This window comes from Pogoniulus pusillus, chromosome 6 (genome assembly GCF_015220805.1).
Source record: "Pogoniulus pusillus isolate bPogPus1 chromosome 6, bPogPus1.pri, whole genome shotgun sequence".
In the NCBI taxonomy this organism is placed as follows: Eukaryota; Metazoa; Chordata; class Aves; order Piciformes; family Lybiidae; genus Pogoniulus; species Pogoniulus pusillus.
The window spans coordinates 40,993,370-41,010,662 of NC_087269.1; the positions used below are offsets into that span (position 1 = coordinate 40,993,370).

Genomic DNA, 17,293 nt, shown 5'->3' on the forward strand with positions numbered 1-17,293 from the left:
ACAGGTCAAAGAAACCATGAGTGTGTAAAGGTTTCCTTCTCTGGTCTCAGGAAATGTGTGTTGGCCACAGCCCACACAACATCTTCCAAACCAAAATGTACCACAGAATGCTGGAGAAAGCCAGAAGGTGTCTTCAGCCTCCGTTTCTCCAGGCTGAACAGACTCAGTTCTCTCAGCTGCTCCTCACCAGCCCTGCTCTCCAGACCCTTCACCTGCTCTGGTGCCTTTCTCTGGACATGCTTCAGCCTCTCAATGTCAGCAACAAGGAAAATGAAGTTCTCATCTGGAAAATACAGCCCAACTGAAATGAGCAGCGCCATTTAAAACCAGAGAGGTTTTTTTCCCCCCCTAGCAGTTGGTATTTTCTCACTCTGAGCGAGCATGGGTAGCAGCTGCAGGCTGCCACACATCCCCACTACTCCCTGCCTCACCTCCTCACTTAATTGACCGTAACAGCAGCTATTTCGTGTCTGGAATAAATGAGGTGTCACTTTTCTGGGACAGTGCTGTGGCAGCGGCTGTGTGCTCACCCTGCCTCAGCAGCAGACAGAAAATAAACAGCTCTGAAAGGACTATGGGAAACAAGGCTGAAAATGGAATCGCATTTGCCTCTTACCTTCATGGTCAAGCACTGGAAGAGGATGCTCAGGGAGGTAGTGGAGTCATTGGCTCTGCAGAAGTTCAGGAACTGTGTGGACCCGGCACTTCCAGGTGTGGTTTAATGGCCATGGTGATGTTGGATTGAAGGTTGGACTCGATGATCCTAGAGGACTTTTTCAAGTGGAACAATTCTACGATCCCAGTGTCATCTTGTCCAACAGTCTTGCATTAAGCAGGGACACCTACAACTAAATCCTGTTGCTCAGGAGCTGAGGTCCCCCCTCAGGATCCTACTCTCCAAGCTAAAGAGCCCCAGCTCACTCAGTCTCTCCTTGTAAGGGAGATGTTCCACTCCCTTCATCATTTTCATGGCTCTGCACTGAACTCATTCCAGCAGATGCCTAAGGTCCTTCTAGAACTGAGAGACCTAGTACTGGATACAATATTCCAGATGTGGCCTCACCAGGGCAGCGTAGAGGGGCAGGAGAATCTGTCTCAACTTACTAAACACTGCCTTTCTAACACACCCCAGAATGGCATTGGCCTTCTTGGCTACCAGAGCACATTGCTAGCTCATGGTCAAACATCCACCCACTAGGACCCTCAGGTCCTTACCCCCTTCACTGCTCTCCAGTAGGTCAGTCTCCAACCTATACTGCTCCCTGGGGTTGTTCTTCCTCAGGTGCAAGACTCTACCCTTTGTCTTTATTCTATGGGATTGTTCTTCTTTCCATCCCAGCTGGTTGATTTTATTTCCCACCATATCAGCCTTTCTTCCTTCTTCCACTGGGGAATGCAGAGGGGTCCATGGAGAGCATCTGGCGCTCATCTGGCAGCCAACCTGCCTCTGACCTGTGGCAGCAGCAAAGGGGATGCTGCCTTACAGTGAGTCTCCCAGGGCACTGGCACATTCCCTAGGGGCAGTGGAAGTGTGTTGGGAGACCAAAACTCAGAAGGCCACCACAAGGGCTGCACATGGGCAAAGCAGACCTGACTCAGTCACAGTGCTCGGAGCAGTTTCTTGGCTGAAGCTCCTGCTCTCTCTACAAAAGTAGCTTTAATGGCAAGTCTACAAAGACCTTGCTCATTAACCAGGGTTATTATTTCCTGAGTTCTGTTTAATCACCCTTTTAAAGCCTCTGTTTGCTAATTGAATGCTTCCCCTTTTATCGGGAGATAAAAGGAACGAGGAGTTGTTGGAAATGGTTGATTATACAAATGTCTAACTACGCTGGGGTGATTAATGAGTCTAGTAGAGGAGAAGTTTTTATCTCCCCTAAACCAATCAACTGCTGTTATTTCTGTTTTCTGGGGCCTTCACAGAATCACAGCATGGTAGCAGGTGGAAGAGGACTCTAGAGATCATCCAGCCCAACCTCCCTGATAAAGCAGAGGCACCCACAGCAGCTTGCCCAGAACCACAACTGCCAGGCAGGTCTGGAATCCCTCTGGAGAAAGGACACTCCACCACCTTTCTGGGCAGCCTGCTCCAGGGCTTCAGCACACTCACAACAAACAAGGTGGGACATGGTTTAGTGGCCATGCTGGTCTCAGGCTGACAACTTGACTGGATTATTTCTAGAATCATAGATGGTTTAGGTTGGGAGGGACCTTTAAGATCACCTAGTTCCAAACACCCTGCCAAGGGCAGGGATAACTTCCACTAGACCAGATTGCTCAAGGCCTCATCCAACCTGGCCTTGAATACATCCAAGGAGGGGCCATCCTCCCTGGGCAACCTGTTCCAGTGTCTCACCTCCCTCATGGTAAAGAGTCATCTTAGAGATCTTTTCCAAGTGAAACAGTTCTGATTCTTTAAACCACATTACTGCTTTAATTAGAAAGGATGCTCCAGATCTGGGATGCTGGTGCCAACCCAACCCAAGGACATCCAAAGATTATTAGTGGTGGAGAAGGCTTTGCAAGGAGCTGGCTCTGCTAAATAGCCTGCAGTTTATGAACAAAAATATCCCTTTTTCTATCCCCCAAGCATAAATTTTCAGTTATAACAACAAATTGCAGCCAGAGAGAGGAGAACACAACCATGTAATGAGCTCAAGTGTAAACACAGAGAGTTTCTGAGGAAGATAAATGTGAAGCAAGTGAAGAAAAACTGGCTTAAACACAGGGGAGGGCAGATAATGGAGTCCAGGAATTAAAGTGCAAAAGCAGGAGATGGAGTTGAGAAGGACACCCATGGAGCAGCATACCAAAGGATCAGGAAAGTCAAGTGAAGGATAATCTCATCCCAGCAGGATTTGTGCAAAGTGCTGCTACAAGCACTCTGCTCCAGCCTGTGTGTGCCTCAGACTGCAGGTTTGGCTTGTTGATAAATGCTGTCACAACTTTCCTGCCTGGCAGTGGCTTTCAGGTGAGCTGTGGAACAGCAGCAACTTCTGATGGATTATGGTGGACCAGCCTGACAGTTTTCATAGAACATTTTGATTGGAAAGGAGCTTTAAGATCATCAAGTCCAACCATTGACCCTGGGTCACCACCAAACCATGTCCCTCAGCACCACATCTCCAGGGCTTTGAAACCCACTCCACGGATGGGGTCTCCACCAGTACCCTGGGTGGCCTCTTCCTTGGCACCTCTTTTTGGGAAGGGTTCCTCATGTCCAACCTAAACTTCCCCTGGGGCAACTTGAGGCCAGTTCCTCTTGTTCTATCACTTGTTCCTTAGGAGAAGAGACCAACCAGCACCAGGCTCCAAGCTCCTTCCAGAGAGTTGCAGAGAACCAGAAGGTCTCCCTTCAACCTCCTTTTCTCCACGATCAACATCCCCAATTCCCTCATCTGCTCCTCACAGGACCTGTTCTCCCTCTCCTTCAAGAGTGCCTTTCAACCCAACACATTCTCTGATTAGCTGAATTTCTGTGACTAGATGGAAGGGAAGAGCATCTCATTTAAATAAAACCCTGAACTGCTGGGAAGAGACAAGGATGAGGTCTGAAGTTCTGCTCTGCATTTTCTTACTACAAGCATCATGCCAGAGGAAGAGAAAAGAACTAGAGCTCCTGCAGGTCTCATACCAGACTACTCTTAACAGCTCACAAGACAGCCACGAAGATTGCTTCAGAAATTATACTTGCTGTGGAGCATCAGCCCAGGTCGGCTCAGGTTGTTATTTATTTGCTTTTTAATTTGGAGTGATGTCACTCTAGTCATATATGAAGATGAAATATATCTCATATATTCACTTGGAGTAAAGTAGGTGTCAGCTCTGACCTATAAACCCAACACATGGATTGGGTAATCACCATGACTCACAGGAGCAGCCAGAACCATCTCATGCAGTCCATACATCTAACACAGCAGTCAGAAGAAAGGTTTGTTGATAGAAACAGAAATAAAACCCATGTGCAAAACCATCTGCTCCTCTCATTACTGTCAGAAGGGAGTGAGTTACTAGCAGCCGCCCAACCAACCGCTTCACCATGGGCTTGCATCAGTGGGGTTGAAATTATCAAGAGCATCAACATGACTGTGTTCCCCAGCTCCACAGAGAAGGCTGGGGAAATGGTGGAGCACAAGGGCACCATGAGCCAGCAGTCTGGTCTCATGGACATGAAGGAAAATGGTCTCCTGGGCTGTATGAAGAAGAGCGTGGACAACAGATCAAGGGAGATTCTCTTCCTCCTCTACTCTGCCCTGCTGAGGACACAGCTGGGGTCCACTTCTGGCTCACCAGTTGAAAAGAGATAGGGAAGAGAACTAGTGGAGAAAGTCCAGTGGAGGCTGGGAAGATGCTGAGGGTCCTGGAGCATCTCTGTGAGAAGAAAAGGCTGAGAGCCCTGGGGCTGTTGAGCACAGAGAAGAGCAGCCTGAGAGGGGATCTGATCAATGCTCAGCAAGAGCTAAAGGACCTGTGGGGTGCAAGAGCATGGGGACAGACTCTTGCCAGTGGTGCCCAGCAACCAGACAAGGAGCAATGGGTACAAGTTGGAACCCAGGAGATTCCACCTAAAGAGAAGGAGCAACTTGTTTGGTGTGAGGGTGCTGGAACCCCAGAGCAGGCTGCCCAGAGAGGCTGTGGAGTCTCTTTCTCTGGAGTGATTCCAAACTCACCTGTCCATTGTGATCCTGGCCAAGCTGCTGTGTGGGTGACTCTGCTTTAGCAGTGGGGTTGGACTTTGACAATCTCCAGAGGTCTCTTCCAACACCACCAAGCTGGGGTTCTGTGATATTCTATTTGTCCTGCTTTGAAGAGGAAAGCTTCTTGCTGGCATCAGAAGGAAGCTATGCTTCTGCTTGGAACAAGCACTGCATGAAAACCAAGAAAATACTGCACTTTAAAGAGCATTTTTAATAGAGACCTTCTAGATGTGAGAGGCTGTGTTTACAGGCAGGGCAGGCTGCCACTTTCAATGCCTCTGTTTTGTTTGTATGCAAAATAATTTTGCAGAAGAGCTATTGTTATTTTTTTCCCACCCTCTAAAAGCATAAATTATTGACTTAGTAATTCAAACATAGTCAGCTGGAGGCTGATACATCTGGCCCTGCCCAGACCTTCTCACAAGCAGCAATAGCTTGGTTTGGTTTGTTGTTTGGTTTGTTTTTTTCTCCCCAACAAAAGATGCCTCAGAGAGGCTTCAATATCCCAAAGTGGGGTTGCTTTTTGGAATGAATACTGTGGTTGGGATGGAGCAAGAGGATATGACCTCAAGCTCCACCAGGGGAGGTTTAGGTTGGATATGAGGAACAATTTCTTCCCCAAAAGGGTTGTCAAGGCTTGGCCCAGGCTGCCCAGGGCAGAGGTGGAAACCTCCATCCCTGGAGGGGTTTCAAGTCTGTGGAGATGTGGTGCTGAGGGACGTGGTCTAGCAGTGACCTGGCAGTGCTGGGCTCATGACTGGACTTTATAATCTTAAAGGTCTGTTCCAACCAAACCAATGCCATGATTCTATGACTCAAGCCATGTTGATGAGCTGGGTTTGGTGGCACACAGTGCAGTGCTGCTTCTCTCCACTTTGCTGCCATTTAATGCTTGTAGTCCTAAAGGAGATGAAAGAACTTCAATTCACTCAGATTTTGAAAGTGGCTGGAGGTGGAATTCAGGTCTTAATTAAAAGGTATTATTTACAGATCACTGGAGAGCTCTGGCTTCTCTTCCCTTTCCTCATATCATAGCTTCTAGAGGGAGAATTTCAGTTCTGGTCCTGATCAGTCCTAGGAATCTGCCCAGAGTGGGATGCCAACATGCACAAGGTGGCTAAAACCAGTGAGAGATAATGATGATGATGGGCAATAGTCAGGAGGAAGGCATCACTGCTCTTGAATCATTACACCAGTTCTTACACTCTGCTGAGGACCTCTGTTATCCAGGTACATGACCTTGGCTCCTTCTGAAGGTATTTATTGCTCAGAGAACTTTCAGACACTGTCCCTAAGGCTCTCCAGCAGGGATGATTTCTACGAAGAGGAGGAGTTTCTCTTTACATCAAGGATCTTCAGCCTTAGTTGTGCCCCACTGTAGTCACAACTGAGGTCTTCTCCAGGTGAAGGTGGAGATTTATGCTGCTTGTTCTCCAAAGCCAGGTTTGTAAGAGATAAGACAACTTTTCCCTCTCTGCTTTGCTGACCTCTTTAAGCATTCTGCAGCTGTTCTCCGTTAGGAGGAAGTTTTGCCACAAGAGAGATGCCAGGGGAAAGTAAAGCAGAAAACCCATCAGGTTGCTTATTTTCTGTGCTGGGGACTCCACTACAAACCGTGCAGAACACCAAGAGTAAGCTGGAGTGTGTTGAGAAGGAACATCCTAGTGCTGATTTCTTTATCCCAGCACCAGCAGCTGCTGTTCCCATCAGTTATCTCAAAACCAGGTTGTGCTGAGAAAGGATGTCATCACTCCTCTTGCCCCTGGCATGAGTCTGCAATCTCTCCAAAGAAAGAAACCCCACAAACTCTCTGGGCAGCATGCTCCAGGGCTCCAGCACCCTCACACCAAAGATATTTCTTCTGCTGTTTGGATGGATCCCCTCTCAGGCTGCTCTTCTGCAGGCTGAACAGCCCCAGGTCTCTTATCCTTTCCTCCTCACAGAGATGCTCCAGTCCACTATAAAATACCTTTTCTGCTTGCTCACCTAAAACCTGATGATTGAAGACAGCAATGTAATGACTGCAGGTTGGCTTTCAGACCACCCTTCCCTGAAGCTGCAACCTTAGTGGGGCACAATTCCTGACAAAGGAGTTACCCACCTGGGGAATGTGGGGCAGGCTGTGGATGTAGTCTACCTGGACTTCAGCAAAGCCTTTGACACCATCTGCCACAACAAGCTCCTGGCCAAGCTGGCAGCTTCTGGCTTGGACAGATTCACTCTGTGCTGGATCAGGAACTGGCTGGAAGGCCAGGCCCAGAGAGTGGTGGTGAATGGTGCCACATCCAGTTGGCAGCTGTCACTAGTGGTGTGCCCCAGGGGTCAGTGCTGGGCCCAGGCCTGTTCAACATCTTTACTGATGATCTGGACGAGGGGATTGAGTCCTGCATCAGTAAGTTTGCAGGTCACACCAAGCTAGGAGCAGGTGTGGAGCTGTTGGAAGGTAGCAGAGCCCTGCAGAGGGACCTGGACAGGCTGCATGGGTGGGCAGAGGCCAATGGGATGAGACTGAACACGGCCAAGTGCAGGGTTCTGCACTTTGGCCACAACAACCCCAAGCAGCACTACAGGCTGGGGTCAGAGCGGCTGAGAGCAGCCAGGAAGAAAGGGAGCTGGGGGTGCTGGTAGAGAATAGGCTGAAGATGAGGCAGCAGTGTGCCCAGGTGGCCAAGAGAGCCAATGGCATCCTGGCCTGCATCAGGAACAGTGTGGCCAGCAGGACAAGGGAGGTTATTCTGCCCCTGTACTCAGCACTGGTCAGGCCACACCTTGAGTGCTGTGTCCAGTTCTGGGCCCCTCAATTCAAGAGAGATGTTGAGGTGCTGGAAGGTGTCCAGAGAAGGGCAACAAAGCTGGTGAGGGGCCTGGAGCATAAACCCTATGAGGAGAGGCTGAGGGAGCTGGGGGTGTGCAGCCTGCACAAGAGGAGACTCAGGGGGGACCTCATTGCTGTCTACAACTACCTGAAGGGAGGCTGTAGCCAGGTGGAGTTGATCTCTTCTGACAGGCAGCCACCAATAGAACAAGGGGACACAGTCTCAAGTTGTGCTGGGGAAAACATAGGCTGGATGTTAGGAGGAAGTTGTTGGCAGAGAGAGTGATTGGCATTGGAATGGGCTGCCCAGGGAGGTGGTGGAGTCACTGTCCCTGGAGGTGTTGAAGCAAAGCCTGGCTGAGGCACTTAGTGCCATGGTCTGGTTGAGTGTCTAGGGCTGGGTGCTGGGTTGGCCTGGATGATCATGGAGGTCTCCTCCAACCTGGCTGATTCTATGATTCTATGAAACTCAGGTAAAAGGCATTTAAAGGACTGTTTTCTAGGAATATATAATTTTAAAAAAATCTATTTTGGTTGGTGAAGCCTAAAGTGGTTTGATTCACAGAATGTTAGGTTGGATCACCTGCTCCAACCTTGATTCAAAGTCAGCAATGGGTCAATAAGACCAGACTCCAACAGGTGAATGGGAACCAGCTCTCAAAGCACAGCACATCCTATGTAGGGAGAACTTCAGCTCTTGAAGAGCATCCAACTGCTCGATTCAGTTCAAAAGCTGCCTGGAATTTGCATCTCAAGGAAGAACAAGAACTTACAAGGACAGAAGCTCACAAAAAAAAAAAGAGGGCATTGCTCTGAGCCTGCAAACAACAACAACAAAAAAGCTGACTTGGCAAAGCAAGCTGTGCCTTTATTGTCAGCAGAAGTCAACTCAAAATACATCAGCTGCAGAAGATCTTTGTGAGCTGTAACTTGGAAGTTGTTTCCAGAGGTAAATGCTTACAAATTATTCAGTCACATCAACAGAGGGAGAATGAGGGGGTGGGCTGTAGAGTTCAGTGAAGATCAGGGGACAAGAACAGTTATCAGAACTAAAATTAAACTCAAAGAGGAATATTCAGACTGAAGAGAAGGGAGAAATGTTTGGTACTGTGAGTGGTGAGAGCCTGGTCCATTGTTCCATCCCTGGAACCACTGCAGATCTCAAGAGAGATGTTGAGGTGCTGGAAGGTGTCCAGAGAAGGGTGATGAAGTAGGTAAGAGGCCTGGAACACAAACCCTGTGAGGAGAGGCTGAGGGAGCTGGGGGTGTGCAGCCTGGAGAAGAGGAGGCTCAGGGCAGACCTCATTGCTGTCTACAACTACCTGAAGGAAGGTTGTAGCCAGGTGGGGGTTGGTCTCTTCTCCCAGGCAACCAGCAACAGAACAAGGGGACACAGTCTCAAGTTGTGCTGGGGGAAGTCTAGGCTGGATGTTAGGAGGAAGTTGTTGGCAGAGAGAGTGATTGGCATTGGAATGGGCTGCCCAGGGAGGTGGTGGAGTCACCATCCCTGGAGGTGTTCAAGCAGAGCCTGGATGAGGCACTTAGTGCCATGGTGTAGTTGACTGGCTAGGGCTGGGTGCTAGGTTGGCCTGGATGATCTTGGAGGTCTCTTCCAACCTGGTTGATTCTGTGATTCTAAGTTGTTGGGGGTTAGTGCATGAGTGATGGGAAGGATTGAAGAGAACCTTTACAGGACAGAAACATCATCATGAGCTGCAGGAGAAACTGGAAGGCTGCACAGTATTGGGGTCAAGGCTTTGCATGATGTCCACCACTGCTGATGTTCTAAAGAACCTGGCACTGATTTAGGAGGCTTGGTAGAAGCTGGTAAGTGGCAGGTAGGATGAAGAGCAATGGGAAATGTTTAACAATCAGAAATGTGAGATCAGGCACCTAGGGCTTAATTTGTGCTAAACCAAAGGCGATCAGCAAGCAGAAACATGAATGATTTACATTTCCCTCAGACCTCTGTGGTAGCTGCATCTAATTATCCTGTCTGCTGTGATCACTGAGAAAGCCTCCTCAAATAGGAACTGTGGTGTGTAAAATGAAAAGCCAAGAGACAATTGCAAGAATGTGTCTAAGCTGAGAGGCTGGAAGGAATCTGCCTTGCCCACGGTGACCTATGGCAGTGGGACAGCTTCTACCAAAGCCTCACCAGTAAAGGAGGGAAAGGCAGATACAACAGTGGTTGTATCTGAACTGGAAATGAGATAGAATTAAATCTTGTCCTCGAGAAAAGATCAAAATCCTGGGAGGCCTCAAGCACCTTGAGAGCAGGAAAGAGCTGAGAAGTCAAGATGAGGGGTGTAGAGCACACGTCTGGTGAGGAGCAGCTGAGGGAACTGGGGTTCTTCAGCCTAGAGAAGAGGAGGCTGAGGAGGGACCTCATTGCTCTCTAAAACTCCCTGAAAGGAGATCAGACCCAGGTGGGGGTTGGTCTCTTCTCCCAGGGAACAAGTGAATGGATGAGAGGAAATGGCCTCAGGTTGCCCCACAGGAGGCTGAGGCTGGACATGAGGAACAATTTCTTCCCCCAAGACTTGCTGAGCCCTGGGACTGGCTGTTGAGCCCAGAGAAAAGCAGCCTTGAGAGGAGATCTTCTCAATGCTCAGTAAGAGCTAGAGGACCTGTGTGCCGTAAGAGGATGTGGGGCTAAACTGTTGCAGTGGTGGCCAGCAACCAGACAAGGGGCAGTAGGTACAAACTGGAACCCAGGAGCTTTTACCTGAGCAACTTGTTTGTTGTGAGTGTGCAGGAGCCCTGGAGCAGGCTGCCCAGAGAGGTTGTGGAGTCTCCTCTTCTGGAGAGATCCCAAACCCAGCTGGCCACTGTGATCCTGGGGAAGCTGCTGTCAGTGACCCTCCTTTAGCAGGGGGGTTGGACTGGATGATCTCCAGAGGCTCCCTTCAAACCCCACCATCCCATGACTCTTCCTTTCAGGGAGAGAGCATCCAGTTTATAATCTAGGGTAACTTTTCCAATGTCTTCAAAAGCTACATGCTGAACATCAGCCTCAGTTCTTTTGCACCTTGCTTCAGGATGAGAAGGTCCATTTTGAGAAGAAGCAGTTTTGATGTGTTTCTGGTTGCAGTTTTGTTTTCCTTCCCCAGGTGAAGACATGAAAAATCAAACCAAAACAAAACACCAAAGAACAAACATCATAGAATCATAGAATCAACCAGGTTGGAAGAGACCTCCAAGATCATCCAACTTCAGGGCAAATAAATGGAAGAAACCCCCAACCCTGTCTGGACACAAAACCACTCTGCTAGAAGCAAACTTGCCAGCAGTGTGTTCAGTATGAAAAGTGTGTGGAGAGGAAATGATTCTGGATGTCAGAGGCACTGGTGAGGAACTACAGCAGATAGAGATTTCATTGATGGTTGCAAGGATAAATCAAGTGGAATTGCTGGCAGAAGCAAGCCCAAAAGCACCTTGCTGTGAATCCAGAGAGGTAAATTCCCAGTCTCTAGAGACCATCACCATCATCTGTTTTCATTTCAGTGGCTTCTCTGCGTTTATGCTAGAGATGAGTTCTCCCAACAATGATCACAGCAATATAAAGATGTTTTCCCAGAGAAACAGGGTGGAAGTCAGATGTACCCAAGGAAACCCAAGTGGAGAAGGCAGAATAGAAAGAACTAAGTTTAATATATTACTGAAAAAAATAAAGTCAGAAAAAGGGACACAGTAGACTTAGGAAAGGGGAAACAAAACAACTTTAACTGTTGCTGAGGCACACTCTGTCTACCCAAAAATCTGTGTCCTTCTTGGGAAGTTGAGAGAGGTTCTCCTGCCCCTCTCCTCTGCCCTGGTGAGGCCACATCTAGAGGACTGTGTCCAGTTCAGGGCCCCTCAGTTCAAGAGGGACATAGAACTGCCTGAGAGAGTCCAGTGCAGAGCCACAAAGATGATGAAGGGAAAGGAACATCTCTGTTGTGAGGAGAGCCTGAAGGAGCTGGGGCTGTGCTGCTTGGAGAAGAGGAGCCTGAGAGGTGACCTCATCAATGCTTATAAATATACAGAGGGTGAGTGCCAGGAGGCTGGGGCCAGGCTCTGCTCAGTGATGCCCAGAGCAGGACTAGGGGCAATGGGTGGAAGCTGAGGCAAAGGAAGCTCCATGGAAATGTGAGGAGGAATTGTTTCCCTGTGAGGCTGACAGAACACTGGAGCAGGCTGCCTGGGGGGGTTGTGGAGTCTCCCTCTCTGGAGATATTCAAAACCTGCCTGGATGCATTCCTGTGTGATCTGCTCTGGTAGGGGGGTTGGGCTGGATGTGCTTTCAAGGTCCCTTCCAGCCCCTAATATCCTGTGATCCTGTGAAAAAGTAGAGTCAAACCTCATGGCAAAGCCCTAAAGCCCATCCATGACAAATGGTGACATCCTCAGAAGTGAGCAAATCCTTCATGGACTTTCTCTCCAGCAGGAAACATTGAATGCAGTCAAACTGAGCATCCTTCCTGCTTCCCTCCTCCAAGATCAAGGAAAGACCAGGGTTAGAAAGGGCTCTGGAGATCATCCAGTCCACCCTCTATGCCCAGGGAGTATTACCTAGAGAAGGTCACACAGGAACACATCCAGGTGGGTCTGGAATGTCTCCAGAGTCTCAAGTTGTGCTGGGGGAAGTCTAGGCTGGATGTTAGGAGGAAGTTGTTGGCAGAGAGAGTGATTGGCATTGGAATGGGCTGCCCAGGGAGGTGGTGGAGGCACTGTCCCTGGAGGTGCTCAAGCAAAGCCTGGCTGAGGCACTTAGTGCCATGGTCTGGTTGACTGGCTAGGGCTGGGTGCTAGGTTGGACTGGATGATCTTGGAGGTCTCTTCCAACCTGGTTGATTCTATGATTCCCTGGGCAGTCTGCTCCAGGGCTCCACCACCCTTAAGTTCAAGAAGTTCCTTCTCATGTTTAGGTTGAACTTCTTATGTCCAAGCCCTTAGCAGCCCTTTGTGGTTTCAAACATTGGTTAGAACACATTGACTAAGTATTTTCCACTTTTCCTAAGTTTAAAAAGAAACCAACCAAACACAGCCTGGTCTAGTTGGAGATGTTACTGTCTACAACTACCTGAAGGGGCATTGTAGCCAGGTGGGGGGTGGCCTCTTCTGCCAGGCAACCAGCAATAGAACAAGGGGACACAGTCTCAAGTTGTGCCAGGGTAGGTATAGGCTGGATATTAGGAAGAAGTTCTTCACAGAGAGAGTGATTGGCATTGGAATGGGCTGCCCAGGGAGGTGGTGGAGGCACCATCCCTGGAGGTCTTCAAGAAAAGCCTGGATGAGGCACTTAGTGCCATGGTCTGGTTGACTGGCTAGGGCTGGGTGCTAGGTTGGCCTGGATGATCTTGGAGGTCTCTTCCAACCTGCTTGATTCTATGATTCTATGTCCCTGCTCACTGCAGGGAGGTTGCACAAGATGACCTTCACAAGTCCCTTACAACCTGATGCCTCTTGTGATTCTATAAGCTTGGAGGAGGGAGAGTGGGGACCTTTTTCTGTTCATTTTTAGCTAAATCTAATCTTGCTAAGGATGCAAACACATCACTCTTGAAACAGCACTACTCAGTCTAGTGATTGGAACAGGTTTCCCAGGGAGGTGGAGAACTTACCATCCTTAGAAGTGTTCAAAGCCTGAGTAGATCACAGCACTTCCAAACATAGTCTGGTGGTCATGGAGTAGACTTGATGGTCATGGAATCATAGAACTGCTTGGATTAGAAAGGACCTGTAAGGTCATCAAGTTCAACCATCAACCCAACACCACCAGGGCCATTACACCATGCCTCAGATTACCATCTCCACACATTTCTTGAACACATCCAGGGATGGGGACTCCACCACCTCCCTGGGCAGCCTCTTCCAAGGCCTGATCACTCTTGCAGGAAAGAAAGGCTTCCTCACCTCCAACCTAAACCTCTTCTGGCAACAATTTCAGACCACTGCTTCTCAATCCATCACCTTCCAACCTTAATGGTTCATCTGGTGAGGGGCCTGGAGCACAAATCCTATGAGGAGAGGTTGAGGGAGCTGGGCCTGTTTAGCCTGGAGAAGAGGAGGCTCGGGGGGGGATCTTATTACTGTCTACAACTACCTGAAGGGGCATTGTAGCCAGGTGGGGGGTGGCCTCTTCTCCCAGGCAACCAGCAATAGAACAAGGGGACACAGTCTCAAGTTGTGCCAGGGTAGGTATAGGCTGGATGTTAGGAGGAAGTTCTTCCCAGAGAGAGTGATTGGCATTGGAATGGGCTGCCCAGGGAGGTGGTGGAGGCACCATCCCTGGGGGTCTTCAAGAAAAGCCTGGATGAGGCACTTAGTGCCATGGTCTGGTTGAGTGGCTAGGGCTGGGTGCTAGGTTGGCCTGGATGATCTTGGAGGTCTCTTCCAACCTGGCTGATTCTATGATTCTATGATCACTCTGTGAAGCTGATGGTCAACAAACTGGAGTCCCAGCTGACCTCAACTTAGCTTTAATTTGCAATGTTCTTGGGGAGACACAACCAGACCTCCCCCTGGATATGGTTGCCTCAAATTCATTCTCCTCCCTCAAGTGGTTTCCCAAGGACTCAGGATATTAGGATATTATTACAGGATATTAAGGGTTGGAAGGGACCCAAGGAGATCATCAAGTCCAACCCAATCAACTTCTAAATTGCCACACACAGCCCAGTTTGGGTGGGGTTTTGGAGGTTGCAGGTCTGTTACACTGCTGGTCAAACTGGAAACCATTTGATGCTTTCTAATGGGCTGGTTTTTTTACAGCTTGAAAACTGAGAAAGAGCAGGTACCCAAAAATCCCAAAGCACTTACCTCAGCAAATGAGCACCAAGTCCAGCAGATATCTGAAACCAGGCAGCAGCTGAAGGAAGACACAGATGCACGTGGGCCTCCCACACAGAAACCAGCATGTGGATAAATACAGCCATGTGAGCACGCAGCAGACATGTGCAGCTCCAAGGGGTGGTGGAGCACATTTCCTTGTCCTATGCCAAGACTGTGCATTGCTAGGACAATAAAGCCAAGTGGTTTGAACACGCTGTGGCATCACAGAATGGGTTTGGTTGGATGAGACTTTGAAGCTCATCAAGTCCAACCATTAACCCAGCACTGCTGGGTCATCACTAAACCATAGAATCAACCAGGTTGGAAGAGACCTCCAAGATCATCCAGGCCAACCTAGCACCCAGCCCTAGCCACTCAACTACACCATGGCACTAAGTGCCTCATCCAGGCTTTGCTTCAACACCTCCAGTCACGGTGACTCCACCACCTCCCTGGGCAGCCCATTCCAATGCCAATCACTCTCTCTGCCAACAACTTCCTCCTAACATCCAGCCTAGACCTCCCCCAGCACAACTTGAGACTGTGTCCCCTTGTTCTGTTGCTGCTTGCCTGGCAGAAGAGACCAACCCCCACCTGACTACAACCTCCCTTCAGGTAGTTGTAGACAGCAATGAGCTCTGCCCTGAGCCTCCTCTTCTCCAGGCTGCACACCCCCAGCTCCCTCAGCCTCTCCTCATAGGGTTTGTGTTCCAGGCCCCTCACCAGCTTTGTTGCCCTTCTCTGGACACCTTCCAGCACCTCAACATCTCTCTTGAATTGAAGGGCCCAGAACTGGACACATGTTTCTCAGTACCACATCTCAAGGGCTTTGACACCTCTCCAGAGATGAGAACTCCACCACTGCCCTGGGCAGCCTGAGTCAGGACTTGACAACTCTTTCCATTATGAAATTGTTCCTTATGTCCCATCTAAACTTCCCCCAGTGCAGCTTGAGGCCATTTCCTCTTGTATCACCTGCCACTTGGGAGATGAGCCTGAGCCCCACCTAGCTTCAACCTCCTCTCATGGAGTTGTAGAGAGACAGAAGGTCTCCCCTCAACCTCCTTTTCTCCAGACTAAATAACCCCAGGTCCTCAGCTGCTCCTCACCAGACCTGTTCTCCAGACCTTTCACCAGCTTCATTACCCTTGTCTGGACAAGCTCCAGCACCTCAATGTCCTTCTTGGAGTAAGGGACCCAAACCAGAACCTAGGATTCAAGGTGTGCTCTGCTCCTGCTGGTCACACACCATTTCCTTAAATATTCCACCCAATTTAGGAACTTCAAAGCTCCCCAAAAAGTGGCTTAAAATATTTATTAATTAAAAAAGTTAAATATTTATTTGTACAAATATGATGAGAAAGAAGGAAAAAAAAATAATCTCATGCAGACTTTTCACACACAGCAACAGAACTCAGATCATACTGGGATGGGGTTTGTTTTTTCCACCAAATAGCTGGGGGGTTTTGAAGGGGGGGGGAAAGTGATGGTGCCACCCCTCCCCCCCCCCCCCCTAAAGAACCACTCATGGCAAGAAGGAAGTGATTCCTGAAATGTTGGGTTTTCCTGTGGGAAATATGGCAAGATCTTCACACTCTTCACTAAGATTAACAATTAATACCTTGTTACTACTACCAAGAACTGGACAGAGACATATGGACACCTGGTGATGGATTCCTTCCACTGTACTTTATAGATCCATGGAAAGGTTTGGGTTGGAAGGGATCTTCAAGATCATCCAGTTCCAACCCTGCCATGGGCAGGGACACCTCCCACTAGCCCAAGTTGCTCAAGGCAACCTGGCCCAAGTTGCCCAAGGCAATCTGGCCCAAGTTGCCCATCCAACGTGGCTTTGAACACCTCCAGGGAGGGGGCATCCTCACCCTCTCTGGGCAACTTGGTGTTAATGCTGAGAGGTGCCAAAAGAGATTGCTTCAGATAATTCCCCTAAATGATGAGAGAATCTTGAGCTGGTTATGGATGGCATCTGCTTCTGCTTAATTACAAACCTGCACCGGATTCATCATCTGTGTACATTAGAAGTCATTTGCATAATTAAAACAATTAAGGGATTGACACATGATGGCAATTAGAAATGCATCAAACTCTGGATGTTGTACAAAAAAGAGCTTCAATATGAAACATTAATCCTTGGAGAACAAAATATCCTTCAGCTTCCTGCAGAACAACCTTCACCAGCTGCCTTTGGGGAAAGCTCTCCTCAGGGATGTCCGTTTCCTCCTCAAGCTGTTGCAAGTTCACCCCCTCCCCCCAGACTCTTCAGCCTTCATTGGAATTTCTTCCTGGCCACAGGATGGATTCTAGTGCCAGTCCCAGGAGTTTTTACCTCATTTTCCTTAGCCTTATCCTGTTTTCTTTGTCCCTCTTTTTAAGAATAAGGATGAACTGGTTGAAGAAATGCTCTTGGTCCTTCTTCTTCTGGACAAGGCGGAACCGCTGATCCCTTCCGTATTTCTCTGCAAATTCTTTGAAGGTTGTCCTGTGGAAATAAGGAAACCTCTGAAATCTGTGACATCACCAAAGCATGCTGAGGCCCCTGCAGCAACCTGGAGATTAGGAAGAAATTCTTTGCACTGAGGGTGGTGAGACACTGGAACAGATTGCTCAGGGAGGTCGCAGATGCTCCCTCCCTGAAGGGGTTTCAAGGCCAGGCTGGATGAGACCTTGAGCAAAAAAAAAAAACCCAAACAAACCAACCCAAAAAAAAACCCAAACAAAAAAAAAAAAACCAAAACATTTTTGGCCTGATTTGAGGTGAAAGCCACTAGGAAAGAAAATAACTTGGCAGAAAACAACATATCGCATTGCCTGTGCTTTCCACTCTTCCACCTCTCAGCAGATTAAACTTCCCCACAGGACCCCCAGTAAAACCCTTCACCCTCAGAGAAGCTGAACAGCAGTCCACAGGCAGGTAAGAAAAATATTCATAATGGTCATTTAAATG

At 48.8% G+C, this 17,293-nt stretch overlaps 1 protein-coding gene across 3 annotated transcripts in view; it reads right to left on the reverse strand.

Annotated features, from left to right (window-relative positions):
• Positions 1-15,628: 15,628 nt before the first annotated feature.
• TCERG1L (transcription elongation regulator 1 like) overlaps positions 15,629-17,293 on the reverse strand; it is a 114,215-nt gene continuing 112,550 nt past the window's right edge. For all 3 annotated transcript variants that reach the window (XM_064145329.1, XM_064145328.1, XM_064145327.1), the window contains one exon: positions 15,629-16,828. In XM_064145329.1, the coding sequence (XP_064001399.1) occupies positions 16,672-16,828 (157 nt within the window). In that variant the 3' untranslated portion in view covers positions 15,629-16,671. The remainder of the gene's footprint in view (positions 16,829-17,293) is intronic.